General features: G+C 34.3%; 2 protein-coding genes across 8 annotated transcripts; one reads left to right on the top strand and one right to left on the bottom strand.

The window, feature by feature from the left end:
- Positions 1-5,928: 5,928 nt before the first annotated feature.
- On the top strand, positions 5,929-6,743 carry LOC112295843 (protein BOLA1, chloroplastic-like). Its single transcript, XM_024547844.3, is given in 2 exon segments — positions 5,929-6,174; positions 6,176-6,743. Coding segments are annotated over 2 exon segments (582 nt in total). The 5' UTR covers positions 5,929-6,042; the 3' UTR covers positions 6,626-6,743.
- A 3,599-nt stretch (positions 6,744-10,342) lies between these two features.
- On the bottom strand, positions 10,343-15,575 carry LOC112296123 (uncharacterized). Of its 7 annotated transcripts, none has more exons than XM_090244541.1 (8): positions 15,328-15,515; positions 14,313-14,413; positions 14,024-14,189; positions 13,652-13,830; positions 12,755-13,301; positions 12,448-12,491; positions 11,690-12,196; positions 10,343-11,361 (listed from the first exon to the last, which is right to left on the bottom strand). In XM_090244541.1, the coding sequence occupies exons 7-8, from the start codon at positions 11,867-11,869 to the stop codon at positions 10,987-10,989; spliced, it is 555 nt and encodes a 184-aa protein (XP_090100667.1). In that variant the 5' UTR covers positions 11,870-12,196; positions 12,448-12,491; positions 12,755-13,301; positions 13,652-13,830; positions 14,024-14,189; positions 14,313-14,413; positions 15,328-15,515; the 3' UTR covers positions 10,343-10,986. The 7 variants fall into 7 exon arrangements, with proteins under 7 accessions (XP_090100667.1, XP_090100669.1, XP_090100668.1 ...); XM_090244543.1 differs by lacking the exon at positions 14,313-14,413 and having other exon boundaries at positions 14,024-14,080; positions 14,186-14,268; positions 15,222-15,507; XM_090244542.1 differs by lacking the exon at positions 14,313-14,413 and having other exon boundaries at positions 14,024-14,080; positions 14,186-14,268; positions 15,328-15,469.
- Positions 15,576-26,026: the final 10,451 nt, after the last annotated feature.

The raw sequence follows: 26,026 nt of genomic DNA, 5'->3' as shown, positions 1-26,026 counted from the left end.
AGTGGCCTCTAATGTAAAAGATATTTAAAGACTTTGTACAATCATGTAATATTTATTCAAAATCAAAACTTCTTATCATCAATCTTATGGACTTCACTAGCCATTAATTATTTTGGAACAACTATGGTCTTTTGTTTCTATGGATATTATCACAAACCTTCATGTCTCAAGCTTGTATGATTTTATATTTGTGATTATCGATTATTTTATCAAAATAGCATATTTTGTACCATGTACAAAATTGATCATATGAAAAAAAAAATGGCTAAGTTTTTTTTTAATAACATCTATTGCTATCATGGATTGTTCAAAAATATTATATCAAATAGGGAGACTCAATTTATATTAAGATTCTAAAAAATCCTTTTCAAGATTTTAAAGGTGGATATAAAGCTTTATTTGGCTATTCATCCTTAAATTGATGGACAAATAAAATAGATGAATCAAATTTTGGAGTAGTATTTGAGATGAACCATCAACTATCATCAAGATGATTGAACAACTCTTTTGCCATTGGTAAAGTTTGCATATAATAACTTGATATATTTTTCTATTTAATTAATATCTTTTTTTACCAATTATGGTTATTATCCATAACTTCATACTTTTGACTTTTCAAAAGTTGATAATCCTATAGTAGAAGATTTAGCAAATCATTTGTCATAGCTACATGCAACAATGAAGGCACAATTAAAAGAAGCTCAAAAATGACAAAAAATCAATGTAGATGCCTAATGCAAGGAACAACCACAATTCATCATAGATGACAAGGTATGGCTATTTTGTTGTAATATCAAGATTATTTTTCCTTGTAATAAGTTGGATTATCATAAGCTTGGATATTTTCTTATTAATGAATAAGTTAATCCTATTACTTATTGATTACATCTATTGAAGTCTATAAAGATCTATCTTATATTTCACATGTCTCTTCTTAATCCATATAAGATAGTGAATATCTTGAGAAGAAGACAAATGCCACATCCTTCTATAAAAATAGCTAATGATTAAATATTCAAAATAAAAGAAGTCTTAGATTCAAGGCAACACCAAAATAGATTAGAATATTTTATTCATTGGTACAAATTATTATGGACAAGAATCTCAAAGAAAGAAAATCCTCAATACACTCTTGTATTATTGAAAGGAAGTAGAAAGTCACTCAAAGATGATATAACATTGAAATAGAATGGCTATTACCAAAAACAAAAAGACTAGAAAGTCTTGAAACAAGTCTAAGGATTAAAAAGATGTTGACAAGAGTGAAGAAGGCTTCATTCTTGCCTCTATATATATATTCTCTAACTAAGAGCTACATGGCAATATTCTATTAGATCTCCAATATGTGTTGACTTTGTTAGCCACATGTCTTAACTTACAAGGCAAGTTATCTATGTATGTGCTACATAATTAGTTTGTTTCACAAGCTACTATATGAAGTTAACTTGTTCTATAAGCTACCAACACAAGGTTAACTTGTTGGCTAAGTTTCTAACCTACAAACACATCTAAAGTCAAAATTGCATCTATACAGCTTCTAATAAGCTATGCTAGAAGATTTTATGAAATTAATCTATATTTACATACTTCTACCTAATCATATAAGTAACTATTGAGATAAATATATGTGTCCATGACATTACCTTTGTTTCTATGGATAAGTTTGACGAGGAGCAGTCATCATCTTTCATGGATCTTTATAATTCTTCAACTTCATTTTGATGGATGTTGTCGATGAAAAGCTTCAACTTTCTTTGATGTATTTGCAAGATTCTTTGTTGGCTCCTATGTGCATTCACTAATATCATATCCATGCCAATGACAAAGATATTTCAATTTATTTTGGCATCACGTTGAATCTAAGACTTCTTCTACCTCGAATTTATGATTATTATCCACTTTAATAGGAGGAGGTGGCATTTGTCTTCTTTTCAAGATATTTACTATCTTATATGGCTCAAGAAAGGATAAATAAAATATAGGGTGGTTCTTCATAGACTCCGATAGATATAATTAATAAGCAACAGGATTGATTTGTTTACAAATAAGAAATGGTCTTAGTTTACAATAGTCCAACTTATCAGAAGGATGAATAATCTTGATACTGCAACAAAGTAATCATATTTTTTCATCTACATTGAATTATGGTTGCTCCTTGCGATAAGTAGCCGCCTTGGTCTTTTGTCGTTCTTGAACTTCTTTAAATTGTGTCTTCATTGTTGCATGTAGCTCTAACAAACAATTTGTTAAATTTCCATTGTAAAATTATTAACTTTTTAAAAGTCAAAAGTATCAAGTTGTAGATGATAACCATAATTGGCAAAAAAAAGGTGTTTATTGAGTAGCAAAATGTACTAAATTATTGTATGCAAACTCTTCTAATGGTAAAAGAGTTTTCTAATCATGTTGATGATAGTTGATGGTATATCTCAAATATTACTCCAAACTTGATTCACCCATACCGTTTGCCCATTAGTTTGAAGATGAAAAGCTAAAAAGAGTTTTATATCTACTTTTAAAAACTTAAATTGGATTCTTCAAAATCTTGATACAAATTGAGTCTCCCTATCAGATATAATATCTTTTGGTAATCCATGATAGTAATAGATATTATCAATGAAAAACTTAGCTATTTTTTTACTTGAAATAGATTTTGTACATGATACAAAATATACCATTTTGATGAAGTAATCTACAATTCCAAATATAGAATCATATGAACTTGAACTTGAAAGCTCTATAATAAAATCCATAGAAATGAAAGTCCATGGTTATTCAGATATAGGCAATGGTTGAAGTCCATAGGATTGATGATGAAGAATTTTTGATTTTGAACAAATGTCACATGAATGGACAAAGTTTTTTTACCACCTTTCACATTTGTAATCTCTAAAAATCTTTAGAAATAAGCTCTAAAGACTTATTGTATCCAAAATATCCTACTGTTGGAAAGTCATGATATGCTTTTCCTTCTGGAATATATATGTGTCTTTCAAAATAAAGAAGGTTGTTCTTGAACTCGAACTTTGAAACATCATGAAACTTGGAAGAAAGATTTTTGATATCATGAATAAGAAGATCAAAGGGCATACTTGATTGAATTTGTTTGACAAAGCTCAAATCGACAATCAATGACAATTTCATTGCTCAAAGATAAAAATGCTCTCGCTTCAAGATGATTGTTCTTTCTTGATCAAAAGATATGTCTCTTTCTTTCGATCCAAGATAAGAGCGTTTAGAAAGAACATCTGATAAATCTTATTTTTTTCTAGGTCGATATGTAATCTTGAAATCAAATCTTGATAATGACAAGCTCTAACAAAGTAGGCAACGATTCAAAATATGTGCCTGTATGAAATACTCGAGATTCTTGTGATATATATATATATATATATATATATATATATATATATATATATTATAACAAGTTTTAAAGTATCCTCTAGATAATAACGTCATTCTTAAAATGAATCCACATTTGCAAGAAGTTCTTTTTTGTAGATCTCGTAATTAATCTTGGCAGTTGAAATTTTTTAAAATAGAAAGCTACTGGATGGACTTTGTCATCTATTCTAATTTGTGACAATACTTCATTCGAGGCAAAGTCTAATGTATCTGTTTCCATAAAGAATGCATTAAAAAATTTGACGCAATACAAAGTTGGTACAAAAATAAATTCTTTCTTCAAAGCAACAAACAATGCTTCTACTTCTTTATTCCACTCAAGTTTGTCTTTACAAGTCAAATATGTAAGTAGAGCTACAACTTGACAAAATTTCTTGATAAAGATTTGGTAGTAATTGGCAAAGGCTAAAAAGCATTGTACATCTTTTACTATTCTTAAGATCTTCTAATCTATGATAATTTGGATCTTCTTTGGAGCTGTTATAAGGCCTTCATTGGAAATGATGTATCCCAAAAAGTCAACTTGAGTAATGTGGAATATATACTTTTTTATCTTTGGATATAAACTTGCATCTCTTAGTTTTTGTAATACAAAACAAATATGAATTTCATGCTCTTCTGTGTTCTTAGAATAGATTAAAATGTCATCTAAATAATAAATGACAAAATCATCAAGAAACTCACAAAATACATCATTCATTAGATGTTGGAAAGTAGCTGGTATATTTGTGAGTCCAAAAAGCATGACATTATATTCAAAATATCCATACTTACTTCGGAAAGTAGTTTTTTATTCATCTCCTTCTTTAATGCAGACTAATTATATGTTCTTTGTAGATCTATTTTTGTATAGATCTTTGCTTGATTTAGTTAATCACAAAGTCCTGAAATCAAAGGTAGAGGATACCTATTCTTCATGGTGACCTTGTTAAGTCCTTGATAATCCATATATATCTACAGAGATTTGTCCTTTTTATTTTTTCACAAATAAGATAGGAGTTTCGATTGGAGATTTAAAATAGCATATAAAGTTCTTAGCCAAGTTTTCATCAATGTACTCTTTGAGTGCAACCAACTTATTTTGTGATAGGCTATAGATTGGTGTAAATGGTAGTTGAGTTCTTTCTTGAAGATCAATAGTATAATCATAAAGACAATGCTCCGAAAGAATATATGCATTCTTCTTTTCAAAAACGTCCTAAAAATCTTGATACTAACTAGGAATATCACTTAATATCTTCTCACTATCAACAATGGACATAGTACATGTAACAAAAGTTGGCCCTTCATTTGCGGCATGCATGAAAGCTTTTATACATATTAATAAGGATTTGGATATATTAGACTTATGGATTTTTACTTATCTAGTAAGACCTTAGGCTAAATTATGGAAAAAATTGAGATTGCAAGAAATCTAGTCTATTTGAGGATTATATCTTTCTAACTATGATAATCCTAAAATAATTGGATCAAAAAGAGATTTAATCACATTAAATATTACTAAACTACTGTGACCACTAATTGCTACTTCTATAGAAATAATTTCATGTGTAACATCCCAGAAGATAATGAACATCCATCTATTACTTCTACATGGATGGATTTGATTTTCTTAATTAAAGATATATCTTGTTTTTTGACAAAGTCTTCATCTATAAAACAAGCTAAGACTCTTGAATCTAATAAGGTTTAGATTTTGTGATTTTTGGTCCTAAACAGACTTCTATTATAAAATAAGATAAGAGATTAGATGAAAAAATATGACCTTAGCTAGATGTTATACATGATTCGAATTGCATGTTCTCTATCGTAGCTGAAGCAAGTGATTTTCCAATATATTGTCTTTTTTGACAATTGTGCTTCTCATTTTATAATTGCATTGTTTCTTTGGACTATGTTGAATAGGATTTTTAGCTTCTCTACAATATAAGTATAAGCCCTCTTGACATCGTCAACTCTTTTCCTTCTGTATGAGGAACTTAAAATGTATCATATCAATTTGCATTGGTTTTGGCTTTGATAAATAAGTTTTTGAAAAGTACTTGTAGAACGAATTTCCAACATGTGCTCTATGTTGCTAATTTGTAATACAAGTAGTCAACATGTGTGACATGTGACTAACTTGTTGGCCAAGTTTTCAAGGTATCAATTATTTACAAACATGTTTAAAGAATAAAAAAGAAGTTCTAACTCTAGTCTATAATATAAGTAAAGATATATAAAAATATATTTTTTATTTTTTATTTAAAAAAAAACAACTATACAAATTATCTTTAAAAAAATTCCATGTGATTAAATATAATATCTCATCTACTACTGATTGTGTTGTTTTGTATACTTTAAATTCTCCATGCCAATATAATATTTGAGATTGTACACTTGCATGAAATATGTCTACTTAACAATGTACAAAAAAGAATTTTTGTTAGGATCGAAAGTTGAAACACAATGGAAAGAAAGGAGCGTGTCAATCAAAGAAACCCTAAAACACAATCTAGTCATGGGGGGAATGGAATTGAGAAACGGCTCATCATCGTAGTCGTCGTCATCCACGGACGACGACGAAGGACGAGACGTGAAGAGTTTTGCAGCGATGTCGAGAGATTGTAGGACACGGTGCTTTGTCGCAATGTCGGAATGCCATGTGAGTTTGAGAACTGTGCACAGTTGGGTTGCTTCGGAGTAGAAGGGCGATTTTGTACAGCCCACTGGAAAGGCGTTGCGGGAATGCTACGCAATTGGGTTTTGAAACTCGCGCCTGAATTTAGAATTTCACATGTTAGGGTTCAAGCAGAGCTTAACGACGCCGTCCTGTAGGCATGGAGTTCGCACTCTGTTGAAGCGCATCGAGAAAACTTTGCAGCTGTATTCCACTTCCTTCTCCATGTCGACGACTGCTGAGGGCACTACCGGTGCCTCGGGGAAGTCCATGCCGACGAAGAAGCAGATCATCGAGAAGAAGCTTGCGGAAGCGTTGGCTCCAGCGCTCCTGGAGGTGGAGGATGTCTCTTACCAGCATGCTGGCCACGCTGGTGCCCCGAAAGGCTCCTCCGAAACGCATTTCAATGTGAAGGTTGTGTCTGAGCAGTTTCAAGGGCGGAATCTGCTAAAACGGCATCGCCTCGTGTATGACTTGCTACGCGATGAGCTCCAGGAGGGCGGAGTTCATGCTCTTTCTCTCAACACTAAAACACCAGCTGAGGTCGGTCCCAAGCCCTAGTGTTAATGCATCTGCTCCTCCCTTGTTGCCGAACAGAGGAATTAGGGTTTTCTTTTTGCACTTCAATTAAGTGCAATCAGCCTTTCTTGTGCAATTTAATCCAGCATTCGTATCGTAATGTATTCGTCCAGCTGTTGTCGCCATCTGCCATAACTGATTTGTGGGTTTGTTTCCTTTTTCTTGCCTTCATCATGCTGCTCAGCTATGTCGATTCTTTGTTGTTTCTCACTCGATACAGGTCTGGGTGGCAACTGGTTTCTCTTTTTTTGTTGTTTCTAGTGATCTGACTTCTAAAAATCAATATTACTTCTCTCATCCCGTTGTTTTGCAATGAATTATGTCGTTTGGTAAACAGGAGCAGTACTGAAAGTAATGCTTCATAGGAAAAACAGCTCTGAGCAGTTGAGTGTGTGTGTGTATGTGCTTATTTATCTATTTCACAAATAGAATCTCATTGTTCTAAACTCAGTTCTAAACTCTAAAGGAATTTACATCATGTCTTTATAAAAGTGGCTCTTTGTGCTGAGGTTTTGCTGAGATTGGGCAACTGGACCAATCAGCGCAACTATATCTTGAGTCTATCAACGTTGGCACATCGTTAAGGTACTGTTAATCTTAACAGGGTTTGAATATGTGAGATACATCTCTTCATCTTTGCTATTAAAAGCTGGTGAATTTAAACTAAAATCATTCAACATTTTTATCCCTACTTGATTATAGATGTACGATGTTCTCTTCGAATTTGCAAATTTCTACAAAATCAACTATTTCGTTATTTAGATAGGTTTGGGTGTAAATGAACACAATTCTTTTTTTCATTAATTTTTGATAAGTTTATTCAATTTTCTTAAAAATTAATCTTAAAATTTCTTAGAAGTATCTCTTGTTAGATTAATTTTTTTTAATAAAAATAAAAATAGTTTGTATTGTGCCATTTAGTGAATATTTTCCATTCTTATGTCATTATATCATTGTGTATCCAAATTATTGCTTATTGGAGTTCATATGATACGTATGACCATGTTAGTATCATTTTATTTTTATAAAGATATTCACAAATGTTTTATTTGATTTTTTTGGAGTGGACAGTATTGTATTACATTAAGTCTTGCTTGAAAATGCATTGAGCACATGCCTATGGAATGTAAAAAGGAAATTGCAACAGCAAGATCTTAACAACTCTAATAGAATCTTTAATAAGTTCCAATTAAATCTTAATAATGTTAATCAAGCTTTAATCAAATCCAAAAGAAATCTTAAAGAAATTATGAAAGAAACATGAAGAAATCCTAAAGAAATATTAGATTAAAATTTAACCAAATCTTATTTTAATCTTAATTGAAACCCTTATGGATCTTAAATAAATTTTAGGTCAAACACTAACTAAATTCTAAACCCTAAACCATAAACCAAAGCTTAGACAAACCCTAAGCCTTAAATAAATCCTAAACCAAATCTTAATCAATACCTAACCAATTCAAACAAATCCTAAGGCAGATTGAAATCCCAATATCTAATGTTTAAACCATTCATCTTACTTAAAAATTTACACATCTCTTAACTTCTTAATTAAAAACAAGTATAACAAATTTGAAGATAATTGCACTTACCAAATGGAAGAAAAACCCAAAAATTGGCTTGGATGTTGGCCAGCCTCCTCCAATCTAAATGTTGAACTTCCAGTGTCAATATCTCTTTTTTGAATCATTGAATTTCTCCCAAAAGTCAAACTATTGGAAATGAAATCTAGTCTCTATAATATATATATATATATATATATATATACTTCAATCCAATTTACAAATTGCTAAAGTTCTTAAAAATAATCATTGACCATCATACTCCAATTTCTAAGACCTCAATTTTTAAAAACCTTCACATACTTTGATCTAATCATTTGATTGACCTCAAAATTTGCACATACTTTTACAACTATTACACCAATATTTTATTCAAAATTTATCCATATTCATACAACAGAACTCAAGAAACCTTCAAAGGTGTAAACATAGTTTTATTTCTCAAAATTTAAACCAACCGAGAACATTACTAACTTTGAAAATCTCCCAAAACTGAATATTAACTCAATTGATATAAAACCAATGTCCAAAAATCTCTTTGCAAATTTGTTCTCAAACTCTACTTTTCAATCTACCAAAGAACCTTGGAGTCATTGTAGGTGTGTGGTTTTGTGCCTTAAGGTCTGATTTCAACCCAGGTTGACAATTGGATATATCTATGTATACATTTTATTTTTTGAAGAATTTAAGATAGTGAAAATGTTAAATTAAAAAAATTAAAAAAAAAAATCAACTTGTAGAATTAAAAGTATATATTATAATATTAATAATAATTTTAAATTTCTATTAATAGATATCTTAGTTCTATAAAAGAATTCAATTATGTCTTATAAATTGTATGTAGGTATTCTATTTTTTTGATATTACAATAGTTCTTAAATTTTGGTTACTATCTTGCTTTAGTAACATATTTTACATTTAAATATTAAGATGTTTCTTGTAAATTTTACAAAAACTCTAAATATTATTTATCTATTTTAGAAACATTTCTTTTGAATTCAACTCAATATTGTATTTAGTAAAAATAAGAATAAAAGACATGTCATGTTTTTCTTATTACTTTATCTCTTATTATTTTTCTTCTACACACTTCATCTTCTTCTTTCTTGCATAGATATGTATTATAATAAATAAATAAGTAAATAAAATCCTTAATGAAATCTACTTTATATCTAATTAAACTAATTTTATCGAATTTCAGTTCATGATTTCTTATCTTTGTAGCCTCACAATGACAAATTGGAAGATTTTAATAAAATCTTAAAATCCCTAAATTTGGATGTATATATATATATATATATATATATATACACACAAAAAATATACAAATCTTTAATATACTAATTATTTTTGAAATAGTATCTTTAAAAAAATTAACAATGAAAACTTGTATAAGATTTAACATTCTTGTACAATTTAACAACATTTCAAAATATATGTTCATTCTTTGATCATATATTTTTAAAAAAATATTTAAAAGTTAAATAAATCATATATTTAAATATATTTGATTACTTGTGTGGCAATGTGGGAGGAAAACCTTTGCAGGGTTAAATCAGCCATGGACGGGGACAGATGAATATACTATTGGAACAATGCACCTTGAATCCAAGTCAAAAGGACATTCTCAAAAGCATCTTGAAAATGCTTTGGCACAGAAGCACATCAATCAAATATCATGTGCACTACAATTTCCTTACATTCTCAAATATTCTTAAGTATTAAAAAACCTATGATTCTCCTTGTTAAGAAAGTACACACATATAGCTAAATAAACAAAAAGGAAAATTACCACAAACAATATTTTAATAACAGTTTATTTTTTATTTTTTTATACAGTTGTTTACAAATATATTTAAATAATAATTTGTTGAAGAATGATTTTGTTTTGTTCTGTTTTCTCTTCTGTATAATCTTTCCTGTACATGTGCGGCTTGTGGAACAACTTCAAAGAGAAATACTGGAGTGTCGAATGGTGGAGTCATGATATGTTTTCAGTTCCCATATCTGGAAGACATCAAATGATGAATAGAAAGAAAAGGACATTTAAGGAATTATAGCATAATTGAACAGTATGCAAGCATCAGTTTTCACAACAGTTCTCAATTTCAGAAGGACAACATTTCTACACTTTGGCTAGGAAAGAGAAGAAGTGCCTATGCTTCCCATAAGGCCATTGTATTTACAAAATGTTGAGTATAGTACAATGTGAAAGCCAGTGGCTTTATCAGGAAGAATGCCATGCCCAGCGGAGTATATACATTGTAACTACCCCTGGCATGATACCCTCTGTAATGGACATTATTGTATCTTAAAGCAAAGCCATTGTGAGCACTCAATTAGAGACTTTTCTCTGCAACTGGCCCTCCGTAACCTAAGACTTCACAAGATGAAAAGGCATCCAATAGATGTTGCCTGCTCTAATAACGGTGTTGACAACCCTAAACTAAGAACAAGCAAAAGGCAGTTTTTCTCGGCAGGAAACCACCACTCCTTATGACGACAGACCTTGAATCACATTCAGAAAACACCGAGAAACATGAATCAGAGCATGGTTCACGATCAACTGCATGAAAGGTAAAGCCAAAAATCCTCACGCGTCCGTTTCGAAGCGCAATCTGCATCAACTTTTAGAGATACCATCTCCGCTGAAATTTTCTCAACAACCAATCTTCCTCGTTCAAATGAGCTCCAGTCACACGCACGGAGTCATACGCACGAAAGTAGGCCTTCATGTGAAGTATGTGAGGACTTTTAGGACATCATTCTGCAACTCCCTTTTTAAGAGGAAGGTTCCCCTGGCGAACTTATTGAAAATCTGGGCTTGCCGAAACTGACAGTATCATCTAGCACTCCAATTCTAGACAGTTTATTTCTCGGGCTTGGCCTGCTCATGAAGCTGCTTCCTCGTACAGTCCCAGATTTAAGAGTGGGCATAGACACAATCGGTTGCTTTGATGCAACCTTTCCAGAGCTGCAACGCGGGCAAGCTGGGTCTTGGCGAGAGCTATCAGGGGTAATCTGCTCGAGGCATTCAGTATGATATGTGTGGCCACAAACCAAAACCCCAACTACATTGCATTCGTGAAAACCCATAAAACGCGAGGAGGCCCATGGAGATCGCTGAGTAAGTCCCCGTGAGCAGACACCACAATTCTGCACAGAACTCAAGGAATCAGAACATATGAATAAGGAGTAAGTTGGACATGACAACGTATTTGGAGCATGCACAACGAATGACGCAACTGTAATTTTACGTTTTATGAGAAAAGCTTGTCTATGTTCGAGTGATTGTATACAACACACTCATCCAATTTGTAGAACTAATTCCAAAACCAAACGGATTACATTAAAAGCAAGTACTTTTCCAGAATATCCAAGACTGAATACATCCACGACACTTAGCAAGACCACTAGCCCAATCATATTCATTAGGACGATTGCACATAGCTAAATCATTCGAAGAGCAAGATGAATAGGCTACCTCAGGACACGGGCTGGACGGGGTTGATTGAGAACTACGTGCGGTAATTTTCTCCATGCACATCTGACCTGAACCTCTATCATATTCCTCCGACCGGTTGGTACCCCAGTGGTAGTCAGATGGACTCGTGGCGTTTGATACCCTTAACCATTCCTGCCGTGCATCGGATCCCGCTTCCATAAAGCCATTGAACGATGACCAGTCAGAGCTCCCCCCTGCGCTAGAACTTCTACTGGAGTTTGATCGATGAAAGGAAAAGCGCCCATCCAAAGATGGCACTTGACCTGGACCTGTCGGAGGAAAACGTCCCTCATAATGTTCTCTCCGTGAAGGATTGCCAGGCACCAGGAATGAGGGCTTAGATAACGCGGAGTCGTTCCCATGGGAAGACGATGGTAAACCAGACTCTAAGTGAGGAGCAGGGGGGGCTTTTGTGACATTGAGAAATGACGATGAAGTGCTCTCGGATTTTATTGATATTGCAGGTGGACGAGTAAGAATGTGTTCCTGCAGATAGCGCAATGAATAAAATTGAAATCAAAAGTTTGTTTTAAAAATCTTTTGTCAATTCTATGTCTGAAACTTAGAACATGTATCCGGCTCCAGTAGTTCATTAGAAGCATTCTTTTCCTAACTCAATCCAAGTCAGACTCTACTACAGGAATACGTTACTTGATAAAAATATATATCTAAGTCTTAGGGCTCCATCCAGGACAGAGACTAGACAAAAATTGAGTAGAAGTTGCGTTAGTACTTACCGCTTTGGAGGAGTGTGCCGAGGTTAGAGGGCTTGCTACTATTTCTGCAGGATCAAAGTTTGAAAATTGTCAGGCTAGGATGGCAGCCTCCACTTCGACGATCATGATAACAGTCCAGCATAGACGAAAAAGACAGATAATTCATGAGTCTCAGAAGCGGAACTGCAGTTTATGCATCTCGTTATGATTAGTGACAACTTGATTCTGCGTTACCATAAGTTCTATCTACCAGCAGTGATCATTTAAAATATCCATGAAAATGAAGTATGCATCGACCAATGTCGCTTGCCTTTGGACATTCGTGTACCTGATTCAGCTGTTGTCGAATCAGCAATACGATGACTGGATGAAGCAAGAGGATTCCATATAAAATTGTTGGGACTGCCTCCATATAGACTCCCAGAGGGAGTGCGGTAATGGTTATAGAGTCTACTGCCATCTACCCTCCTCCAGCTTCTACTTCCACGACCACTCAAGGATAACGATCTTCTGTGAACAGAAAACGTTCGAGATGATGTGCCCACGTAGTCTTCACCATGCAGTTGGTCCAAGTGCGAGCTCGATAACGGGGGCACATATCCCTCATTGGTGTGCCAACGGGGTTTATCTCCCAAACTTGACCAATTGTGACCATTGTCGGACGATCCATGTGGCCTTGCGGCCACACAGCAAAGGGACCCCGTTTTGACTGCTTGACTGTACACACTCTCCTCCTTTTGTCTTTCAATGCAGTTAACTCCCTTCTTCTCAAAACCGGAGACAGTTATTGTAGCCGTGGCGCCTGACTTTATCTTCCTGGGATCAACAGCGATAGTAGATGGTTGACCGCATGGATAGTTGAGGTGCTACAAGTCCTGCAAAGCAATGTTACCAATCATATAATAAATCAGCCTTGCTGCGCAATTTGGAATCGGCCTACCTGACCCCTCAACTATCAGTATTTATATGATGTTTCTTCAAAACCACGCAGCTAATGAAAACGACAATGTTGGAACCATTTGATCAACGATGAAGAGTCCTGCTAGTGGAATCACTGTTAGAGAGGATCTTTACCACCATCAATCTCCAGCAAGGTGGATGGAGTTCCGATGGTATCGTGAGCGTTCGCAGTATCAAAACTAATTACGTAGGAAACATGGACATGTACAGAAACCAATCAAACCAATGTTTTCACACGGTTTATCACTATGGATCGAGAACTGACCGGAAAATACGTTGAAAGATATTATCCTGCATTGTCTAGGCGTAATATCCAGAGGTAAATCACGCCCTCGTGCCAACGTGGTGCCACGATTTTGAAGAGCATGTCATGTCATGTCATACATACCATTCTACTTAATTTCCAGGGTTCAAATGAATCTTACACAATGTGTAACCTGTATCCTGCGACCACCAAGCAGGAGACAGAAATTGCTTAAAGAACTGTGGGTATGAAAATCCACTTATGTGCAAAAAGTAATCTTACGAGGCATTCATCTTTAAGATTCTGATTCTTCTTTCGTGAAAGATAACTGAACGCGCCAGCAGCAAGAAGGCACAGATGCGAGTGAAACGTGTAGAATCGTTCGAGACTTACCCGAATCAGCTTCAATTGCAGAAAACTTGTCACCATAACATGCCACAGAGTCCGTATCTAACACGATCTCCGCCACGTATCAAGTAAGGAAGGGGCACTTGGAACAACTCGAACCAATTCAAGAACGTGTAGTTAGCGCTATCTTCATTGCCAGAACAGTACCTCTCTACAGTGACAAAGCAGAAGTGAGCGACCTGCTTCAGATGCCCGAGCGCACTGGTATACTCACTATAAAAACAGATAAACTGCACACAAGCAACGTATTCCCAGAATTAGAAGTGATTCGTACCTGCTAAGACAGTAAACCACCTCAATTGCCCTTGCTAAGCGCACCCTATTGTTAAGAACCTCTCGAGACACATCTTAAAAAACTTTGGATCAAGGTTAGGTCTGATAGAAGACACCACACCGCAATTCCTCGATCAGATCGGTAGACTTTAAGAAATAATCAGATCAAAGAAATTAAAACCATTGTTTTGAAATTTTAAAATTAAAAAAGACAAAAAGGCAAAAAGAAAAAATCATGCACGGAAATTCTGCCAAAGACCACCCGAAAAGTGTACGAGTAGACAAGCCTTATCAGCGTCCTTCGATTGTAACAAACAAATTAAGTCACGAAAGTGATTCCCAAGCACTCGATACCTTCTATGCAAAGTGGAAACAAACCAAACCCCAACCAGTTCATCTAGCACCCAATAAAACACGACCATGTCACACCATCTCCCAAAAAAACAAACGGAAGAAGCGACTAACCAATCAACACACAAACACACAAAACAAAACCAAAAAATAAACAAACGTTGCTGAACTGCAATCAACACACGTGAAACCTTCTTTCCACTTCAAACAGCCGTAACCTCCATAATGACACGTTGAGCACCATGGCCTACGGAAATCTCAGATGGATGCTGCTCGATTCAGAAAAGAAACGCAGCTCTCCATAATCCACTCGCAAGGAAAGAAAGAACCCCAATTATCCCAGCCAACCACCATAGCCCCCCCCCCCCTCCACGCTCAAAACCAAATACCTGAAATTTCCCAATCCCATACTCATCTCCTCTCTCCGACCGCCTCAACCAAAGATTGCTAACGCGACGTGAAAAAGAAGGAAGGAAAAGAACGAAGAAGAAACGACGCTAATCCCGGAAGAGCGACGCCCCTCGCAAACATCGAAACACGAAAACGCCCGGCATCTCACCCTCTTCCCAGACGAAAGTCTACCAGCACGGGAAAGAAACAACGCAATTGAGAGGGAGGCGTGGCGGTCGATGAAGAGGAAGAAGAAGGAAGTAGACGAAGGGCACCTGGAACCAGGGAAAGGTGTAGCCAGGGTGTGAGAGCGGAGTGAGGGAGGGAGGAATTGAGCAGAGTAAAGCAGAGCAGAGTAGAGAAGCTTGGACGCCACCGAAGAGCTTGCTCGCTGTTGTTGTTGGTGGACGCAGCGCAACGCAACGCAATTCTCTTCCTGTTCTGTGAGACATAACATACACATAACATTACACATAGCTCTCTCTCTCTCCTTGTCTCATTCTCCGTCTCAGTCCCCCCCCTCCCCCCCTGTTACCCGTGCCCGCGCACTGGCCCTCCTTCCCCCCCGCTTCCGTTTTCCTTTCGTAAGTAACCCCTCTCTTCCTTCGTTCATTCATTCACTCATTCATTCACTCATTCATTCACTCATTCATTCACTCATTCATTCATTTATTCATTCATTCATCCATCCATCTCAGTTTATTGGTTTCCTTCCTTCCTTCCTTCGTTTGTTGGTTGGCTTGTGCTTGAGCCATAATTATATTTTATACTTTATTTTATTTTACCCTTTCCATGTAGTAAGTTGTGTTCTGACTCTCTCTCGCTCTCTCTCACGCTGGTTCTTCTTCTTCTTCTCCTGGTTGTCTGTTTTTTTCTGGTCCGACCCTGCCACGGGGTGTCACCATGCAACTACTGCGACTCCATCCTGCTACTACTACAACTTACTCCAGGAAATAATCAGAGTCAATCAGCGCACACAGGGAAGTGAGAGGAAGGGAAGGGAAGCAGAGAGAGAGGACCTCCTCTCTCTCCGTCTCGCTCTCTCCCAGTCAAAGTAAGAAGAAGACGAAGAAGACTTTTTGCAATTGCTATTATTGACATTTTGCAATACAGTGTGTGAAAAAAACAAAAAGGGAGAGGGGGGGGGGGCACATTCTGCCAAACCCTAAAGAAAGAGAGATCAATCATCTGCCTCCTCTCCTCTTCTCTCCCCCACCTCTTCAGCCAGCCCATCATCATCCATCCCCCTTCTTCCCCATTTACCTCCCTTCCTTCCTTCCTCGTTCTCATCCATCAGCAAAGGCATTGCATGTCAGTCAGTCGGCAAAGGAAAGGAGAGAGAGCTGGGGATTGACTGGGCTGCTATATAATGCATTCATTTATTCTTTCTTTTGGAAGGAAGGGAGGGCCTTGCTCCTCTCTTTCCTCCCCTAACACGATTGTTGCTTGCAGGCCCCAACTCTGACTTGCTTCACACTCACAGGAAGGCAAACACACACACAGAAAGGAGTAAAGAGAAGGGGGGAATGTCAGAGATCTCACACTGGAAACAAAGTATTCATAAATTTTTGTGTATTGCCAAAATTTTGATTTCTTATTATTATTATTATTATTAGTAGTAGTATTTATATTCTAATAATTAAGTATGTGAAAGCATAATTAAAAATATAATGTTTTTTTTTAGAAAAAAGAGAAAAGAGAAAAGAACACACGTCATCATCATATGACAACCGTAAAGAATGGATTCCTATTTTGTAGTATTCTACTAATAAAAATAAGAGAGTTTTTTTGTTATGTATATACATATATATATATATATATATTCCACCTTCATTTTAGGAATAATATTTATATTTTAAGGTTTAACGATTTTACTTATTTTTAAAATTTTAACTTAATTGGGTGGGGGGGGGAGATCAAAGGGCGAGGATTTCCGAAGGAAGCTCCAAATGCAGATGCGACCATATTAACGATTAAGCTGCTCAACTAGGAGGCGTTTCAGCTCAGCTTCCAGAAGAGCCCCTGGAACCAAGTGGATGGGGAAAGTATAGGTGGCAGACACAGTCAGCACCCGCCAAAAATCAGCCAAGGCGCTGGAGGAGGCTCGTGTGCGGCAACAGACACGAAAGGGGACTATGGCAGATTATCCATTGTCGAGGAGGAGCATCACACCGCAAAAGTCTCCCTGCAACTGCAAATGGATCTGCCGCTAATACCCCACCCCACCCAACCCCCTACTATTATTATTATTATTATTATTATAATCTGAGAGGGGGGTGATGGCGTGCACCCAAATCTGAAGTATCCGGTGCCGCTGCACCATCAATCGGAAGGAGAAGAAGAAACAGAAGAAGAAGAAGAAGAAAAAGTGTCCCACCATCACCGGAGGCGGCGATTGATGCTGCCCTCTCACGTCGAGTTCCTCGACTTTGGATTCATTCGCTCCCTCGAATCCGCCTCCGCATTCCAGGGGGTGGTCCGTCCCAGGCTCTTGAGCTGTCTCGGAATCTCGCATCGTCTGTTCGGAATAGTCACACGGGAATCCTTCAATTCTGGCTCCTTCGATGTGTCAGTAGCAACACGGCTCATTCTCTGAAAGAGAAGCTGATTTTGAGGGGGACTGGAAAGCCTGGGGCACACGCTCCCACCCTTTCCAGACCTTTCCTTCCATGCTACGGAATTGATCAGCTGCGTCGAGTCGCAAGCTGAGGGGGGGGGGGGATAGTTCCCCGTTGCAAACAGCAATGCCTCTCCTCCGCCTCCTCCTCCTCCTCATCGATGCGAAGGGCGAGTTGCGTGCGTGCGTGCGCAGGAGGAGACGCCTCCGGTAGAGATTATTCCGGAATTGCGCACTCGTTCATTCCAATCATCTCCACACCATTGCATCATCGGAGATACCACCACCACCACCACCACCTCCATCCTCATCGCAAAACACACACACACTCGCTTACATACACTAACATGCACACACGACGAAGCTGACGACGACGACGAACGAAACATGGTGACGAACGAAGCATAAAGGCGACGGTGTCCGACGAGCGAACGTTGTTCATTGGATGATGGATGAGTTGCGCCTCGTTCGGGAGAGTATCATCCATCCGTGGCTGTTCGTTGTTACGATTGCTCCAAGAAGAATAAAATGGTGTCTGATCCATTTAGTAATGAACTATTTTTTTCTTTGGTTTTATGTGGATTTGGATGTTCTATTGATGTATATTTACTGCCTCATCAAATCAATACTTAATTTTTTTTCTTGGATTGAACAATAGCCATGCTTTGTGATGCATTGACAACACCTTGTTTTTTTTTTGATGATGTATATATATTGAAAATAAGATAAAAATATTTTGTGGAATTTCTAGAATAGAATGATTTATGCATTTCTATTTTTTATCTTATTTTTATTGGTTAAAAAATTTATGTTTTAAACCATGAAATAGTAATTTTAATTAGAATATTTTGAACAAGCATAAGGGTGGAAAGTTTATATTTTTAATTTTAAAAAATAAATAAAAGAAAATAAAAATATATTTATATGGAAATTGAGTGCTATGTTTTGAAATGCATGTAAAAAAATAAAATAAAATAGATAAATACTTTGAGATGTGTGAGAATAATGAATTAATGTATGTGTAACACTCATTCTATCACTTAAACACAGGATTGTTTTGGATTTTCATGCATCTACATGAATATAATAAGATAATCTCTCTAATTCACATAATTAAATTCAAAAATGATATTGATTTTTTTTAAAAAAAAATATTTAGGCTACAAAATTACATTCTTTTTAAAATAAAAATTGGTTATAAAATCAATAATTATAATCAAATATGAGTTATTATCTATAAAATATTTCTAAAAATGATGGAAATAAATTAAAAATAATTTATCAACTTAATATTTTGAAGTTCTAAAATTTTCTTCATGATTTGCATTAGAAAATAAATTACATAATCAAATGTAGTTCCTGGGCAAATGTTGAAAACCATTGAATGCTTCTCAATTCCTTCAAAATTTAAATCTATCAATTATGAATTCATCCTTTGTAAGACAAACTAGCTTGTATCAGATTTGTATTTTTCAAACAATTTTTACTATAATTCTTTCAATTTTAACAATCAAGTTTCATAACATCATATATTGATCTATTAAAAAAAAATGATTATTTTGTGCAATATTGAATTAACAAGATGTACTATACCATATATATATTGATGGATGTACCTTCTTGCAATAATATTTATTCCAAGTTGTTAAAATGTTTAATACTGACTACAAATGCATCCATTCTAGTTTCATGATTCTACTAACATAGTACAATGCCAAAAGTATATCAATCATATCTAATGCCAAACTTATGAAATTCTCCAAAAATTAGGATCCACTTTATTTCACAAATCTAGAGTCATCCAAAACAAATCCCAACTTTACAAAGCTCTTACAAATTCAATACACATTCAAATTACATCAAATCAACACTGAAAGAAAATCTATCAAGTCTGCTATCAAATTCTACCCTTCAATTTCCAAAAGAATCCTAGAATCGTTGTTGAGGTTTGGTTTTGTGCCTCGAGGTCTAATTTCGACCCTCGTTCATAATCGGCCCTCTCTAGGTATCAATATCTAGTTTTTCTAGATAATTTTTGCTAGAATTTACTCTTAACTTCCTTGTAAAGTTGTCTATTTCATTTATTTTGAGGATTTGTAGATATATATGTGTTCAATATATGCTGTGTGTTTTAGCTTGATTAAAGGATTGGATAAAAGATTATTCAAGTTTAAGTGGATCAAAGTCTTGGAAAATAGAGTTTTAGGTTTAGTGAGGATTTCTAAGCTTTCTTGCAATCTATCTATTGGAGTGAAGTGAAAATAATGTATATAGATAATAAACTTATTTTCCTACGTATGTGAGAAATTTAAGATCAATCAAACAATTTAATAAGGAGATATTGATACTAAACATTCAACATTCATATTAAAGAAGGAGGCTAGCCAATATCCGAGAAAATATTAAAATTGATCTTCTTTTTGGTGAGTTCAATCTTCTTCAAAATATTTTTATTTGTAGTCAACTTAATTATAAAGAGGTGTGCAAAATTTGAGTTAAAATCAATGGTTCATTCATTAGTTATTAAGGTTTAAATCTGCTATAGGAATTATTTTGATTATTTAGGATTTGGTTAGAATATGTTTGGGGTTTGATTAGGATTCGGTTAAGGTTTGATTAGGATTCGGTTAAGGTTTGTTTAGGTTTGTTTAGGTTTGTTTAGGATTTTACTAGGATTTATTTAGGATTGAATAGAATTTAGTTAGAATTTGTTTAAAATTTGACATGGATTTGATTAAGATTTGTTTAAGGTTAGAATAGGATTTAGTTAGGATTTATTAAGTTTTGATTAGGATTTAATTAAGATTTCTATTTTAATATTTTATTAAGATTTTTATTTTAGTATATTTTTTAATTCTTATGTTATTTCTTTATGATTTCTTTAAAGGGTCTTTAGGAATACTTTGTATTTCTTATATAATTTCTTTGCAATTTTAATTGAATTTGATTGATATTTGATTATACTTGCTAATCTTTAATTATAATTTATTTAAGAATCTATTAGAAGTATTAGGACTTGTTACAATTTTCTTTTTATCTTCCATAGCCAAGTGTCCAATGCATTCTCAAGCCAAATGCCACGTAATATGACAACGTGTTTGTAGTTGATTGACAAATTAGAGACTTGGTCAACAAATGAATCATGTGTGATATATGTTGGTAGCTTATGGAAGAAGCTAACTTTATGGCATACATGTAGTAAACTTATTTTGTAAGTTAAGATATATGTCTTGCAAAGTCAACACATGTTGGAGGTCCTATAGAATATTGCTACATAATTCTTAGTTAAATAGTATATATGAAGGTAAGAGTGAAGACTTCTTTATTCTTGGAAATGACTTTCTAGTCCTTAGTCTTGTTTTAAGACTTTTTAGTCTTCCTATCTTTGACAATAGTCATTCTAGTCTAATATTATATCATCTTTGAATGGTTATTTAGTCTTTTTGAGTGACATAAGAATGCCTTAATCTTTCAATTCTTCAAGATTCATGTCCTTAATAATTTGACAAATTACTAATTCATTTTTCTTTTTTTATTTTAAAAATGAGTGGATTACTCCACTTTCATTGTTGTATTTTGAAGGTTACAAACTATCTATCTTTAAACAAATAATTTAATTTTTTAACATTGATTTTTTTTAAAAATGAGCAAATTATCTCTCTTTGTGAAAATTTTCATCTGACATTAGAAATTATGGATTATCTTTCTTTAATTTGACTTCTAGATTTATAAAGTTGTTTGAAATGGAAGAAAAAATCATATATGCTACATTTGGCAAAGATAAGAATAGATTTGTAACTATTGTAGATCTTCACAAGCTTGTCAAGATTCTTAAAAAAGAAATTTCGTGCCAACTATAGAAGCACTACTCTTGTACACATGAAGGAAGTTCAGAGTCTACTTCAAGAAGTTGTGCAGTTGAAGGAAGTAAGTAGATCAGCTATATAATCAAATTCAAGAAATCTTGCTTCTATAAGTACAAAAAGAGCAAGGATAAGTATGTTCAAAAATTATGGTGGAACAAGATCAAAATTACAAAGTTTTTTGCAACAAGTTAAGCTCTATTTAAGGCCACATTCTTTCCAATACCTTGATGGATTTATATAAGTTGAATTCATAGATGCACTTCTATCAAGAAGTATTCTCTTGATTTACACATTTGATAAAAAAAAGATTCATGAATATTCTATGATTTGAATTCATTCTTGGAAGTATTTACAGGTATATTTGGAAAAAATAATCAAGAAAGGGTAGCAAAAATCAACCTCATATTGCTACAATAAAGATCACGTACAAATACTATATATGCTAGTAAATTCCAAAATCTTACTTGTGATGTGGATTAGAATAATAAAGCCATTATCAATCAATTTGATATAAATTAAAAGATAATATCTAAGATTTATTATTGACAATGATGAGAGTAGATTCATTAGAACAATTGATTACTCAAGCTATTACATATGACAATTGACTCTTTTCAAAAATGGTAAAAATAAAGATTTGGTTGAAGAAGTACAAGTCAAGCAATAGCAATATCTTCTAAATTTATGGAAGCTTATTTGTCAAGGCCAAAGCCTATATAAATTGACATAGTATATTTTAAACTTCTTACTAAATAAGAAAAGACTTGTCATCATCAAGAAGATTTATATTTATATTGTAGAAAAGTCAAATATATTACTCAACATTATTCAAAGAAGAAATACAATCACAAATTGAGAAGCATGATTGCTAAAGAAGATGATATAGCCTTATTAGATTTAAGAGCCTCAATATGTTTAATAGATAAAAACTTTATTAAAAAATTACATATATCTTTAAATAAGAAAACTAAACATGAGCATATAGAAGTAATAGATAGTTGTTTGTTATCTTTTGGAGATATTATATATGAAACTTTATTCTTAAAAGTAGCAACTAGTGGTCATAATAATTTAATAATATTTAATGAGATTAGTCTCTTTATAATTCAATTATTTTAGAATTATTGTGTCTAGAAAAGTATAACTTTCAAATAGACAAGATTTCTTATAGCCTTAATTTTTTCTATAGTTAAGCCTAAGATTTTGCTAAGCAAATACAAATCCATAAGATGGATACAACCAAATTATTATTGGTAAGTACAAAAATTTCATGCATAATGAAAAAGAAGAATCAACTTTTGCTATATATGCCACACTTATTATAGATGGAAAAAATATTTCAAGTAGCATTCTAATCTAATGTCATGGCCATGATCATATAAACTAATATTTAATATGAAAGCATCTTAGAAGCTTCCTAGACGCTACTTTGACTTCATAGGTATCTTTAATTGGCTTTTTGGATTAGAAACGTAGTCAACAAGTTGGCCATGTGCCACATATGTTGTTAGCTTGAAGATCAAGCTAACTATGTGGCCCACACGTAGAAAAACTTACCTTGTAAGTCAAGGCATGTGTCCTACAAAGTCAACACATACTGGAGGTCCTATAGAACGTCGCCACGTAGCTCCTAGTTAGATACTATATATAGAGACAAGAGTGAAGGCTTCTTCACTCTTGTCAACTCCTTTCTTGCTTCTAGTCTAATTTCAAGGGTCTCTAGTTTTCTTGTCTTTTGGCAATAGCCATTCCAGTTTCTATTTCAATATATATACTTGTTTATATATATTTTGTTACCTCTCTTTGAGTGAAGGCTCACTTGTCTGAATTGTTTTTTCATCGAGTTCTTGTCCTTGACAGATTGACAAGAGTACACCTACAATATCAGAGCTTTGTTTAATCTTGATTAAGAGTAGATTACCCCTTTTTCTTGATAAGATATAAGCATATTAGAAGTTGCGGATTATCCTCTTCTAAACTGATATTGTCCTTATCATTTTTTTTGTCCTCAAGTCCTCTCTTCTATTTGTCTTGAGCGATATTAGATATCTTCTCTCTTCTAAGTGTTATCATGGCAGAACTTCTCAAAATGAAGAGTGCAATGGCACAAATGCAAGAGCAATTGAGAGAGTTAATGCTTGCGATGCATCAACTCAATTTACCACCACAAGGAGCAACAAGATTGGCAGGAAATGAAGATATAGAAATGGTTGGAGTTGTTTCAACATCGGCACCAAACCATGTCCTTTCTCCTATAGTGGAACGCCCTTCAAATGTTAGAGAACCAAGAATTGCCCTACCTGAGAAGTTTGATGGCACCAGATCCAAGTTTTGAGGATTTATCAATTAAGTGCAAATGATGATTGAACTTCAACTCCAAAGCTATCCAACTCCAGGATCACAAGTTAGATTCATTGGTACGCTTCTTTCAAGTTCAGCACTATCGTGGTTTTCATCTTTTCTTGAACAATGAGATCCAATATTGGATAATCTAGAGGCTCTTTTGGCGGAGTTTTGATCCATGTATGGAGAGCATGATGCAATTCGTGTTGCAACCAATAAGATCCGTATTTTACGACAAGGTAATCGATTAATAATGTTATATGCTTCACAATTTTGACAACTTGCAACTGATATTAAGTGGGATGATGCTGCACTTATTAGCCAATTTCTCTACGGATTACAATATAAAGTAAAAAAATTAATGTTCAACTTACCTGATCCTCAAACATTGAGTCAAGCAATTGACTTTGCTATGAAGTGTAACAATCGCCTTTTTGAATTTCGATCTGAGAACCGTACAAGTGGACCTCAACGTTATTATAATTCAATGGCAACACCAACACCTCTTCAACACATACATTCGGAAGTAGAGGATATGCAAATTTATGTAATACGTTTCAAACCTCTTATTGAGCAAGAAAAGACTCTTCATCGTCAAGAAGGATTATGTTTATATTCTGGAGAACCAATGCACATTGCTCAACATTGTCCAAAGAAATGACGCAATCACAAAATGAGGAGTATGGCTGTGAAAGAAGACAATATGTTAGAAAACGAGTTTATCTAGCTACAATAGGAACCGTGCGGCTGGAACCTTGCACAACATCTAGTAAAAGTCCTATTCTCTCCTCAGAGCCTTCTCCTTGTTTTACATTAAATGTTATTTTAGGACCTAAATATTACAAAGTCTCTGCCTTGTTAGATTCAGGAGCCTCAGCGTGTTTTTTAGATGAAGAATTTACTAAAAGACATAACATATCTTTAGTAAAGAAAACTAAACATGTTCATGTAGAAGTCATAGATGGTCGTCCATTGTCTTCTGGAGATATTACTCACAAAATCCTTCCTATAGAAGTAATAATCAATGGTCATAATAGTTTTGTAGTATTTAATATTATTAGATCTCCTTCTAATCCAGTCATTTTAGGTTTATCGTGGTTAGAAAAATACAACCCTCAAATAGACTGGATTTCTCAAACTCTTACTTTCTCTAAAAGTATAACTAATAGTATAGTTAATCAAGTAGAGAGTCATAAGTCCAGTTCAATTAAACCCATATTTATAGGTGCAAAAGCTTTTTTGCATGCTGCTATAAAAGAATCATCATACATTATTTATGCTACACCCGTTTCTATTGGTGAAAAGACTTCAAGTGGCATTCCAAGCCAATATCAAGAATTTCAAGATGTATTTGAAAATAAAAATGCGGATACACTCCCGGAACATTGTCCCTATGATTGTTCAATTGACCTTCTAGAAGGAGAATAACTACCATTTGGACCAATCTATAGTTTATCACAAAATGAGTTAGTTGAACTCAAGGAGTATATTGAAGAAAATCTAGCCAAGAATTTCATACGCCATTCTAAATCTCCAGCAGGAGCTCCAATTCTATTTGTGAAGAAAAAAGATGGATCATTGCGGATGTGTGTTGATTATCGAGGACTCAACAAGATTATCCTCAAAAATAGGTATCCACTACTTTTAATATCTAGACTTCTTGATCAGTTGAATCAAGCTAAGATCTATACAAAAATAGATCTTCGGAGAGCATACAATCTAGTACGCATCAAAGAAGGAGATGAATGGAAGACTGCGTTTCGAACTAGGTATGGACATTTTGAATACAACGTCATGCCTTTTGGACTTATAAATACACCAGCAGCTTTTTAACATCTAATGAATGATGTTTTTCGAGAGTTTTTGGACGATTTTGTGGTATGTTATCTAAACGTCATCTTGATCTATTCTAAGAATCTAGAAGAACATGAACTTCATGTTCATCGTGTGTTACAAAAATTAAGAGATGTAGGACTCTATGCCAAGATAGAAAAGTGTGTATTCCACACTACTCAAGTCGATTTCTTAGGTTACATCATTTCAAATGATGGACTTATAATGGATCCTAAGAAAGTTCAAACTATTATAGATTGGAAGATCCCAAAAATGGTAAGAGATGTCTAATGTTTTTTGGGATTTGCTAACTAC

This window comes from Physcomitrium patens, chromosome 19 (genome assembly GCF_059467195.1).
Source record: "Physcomitrium patens ecotype Gransden chromosome 19, ASM5946719v1, whole genome shotgun sequence".
In the NCBI taxonomy this organism is placed as follows: Eukaryota; Viridiplantae; Streptophyta; class Bryopsida; order Funariales; family Funariaceae; genus Physcomitrium; species Physcomitrium patens.
This window is presented reverse-complemented; position numbering and strand designations above follow the sequence as displayed.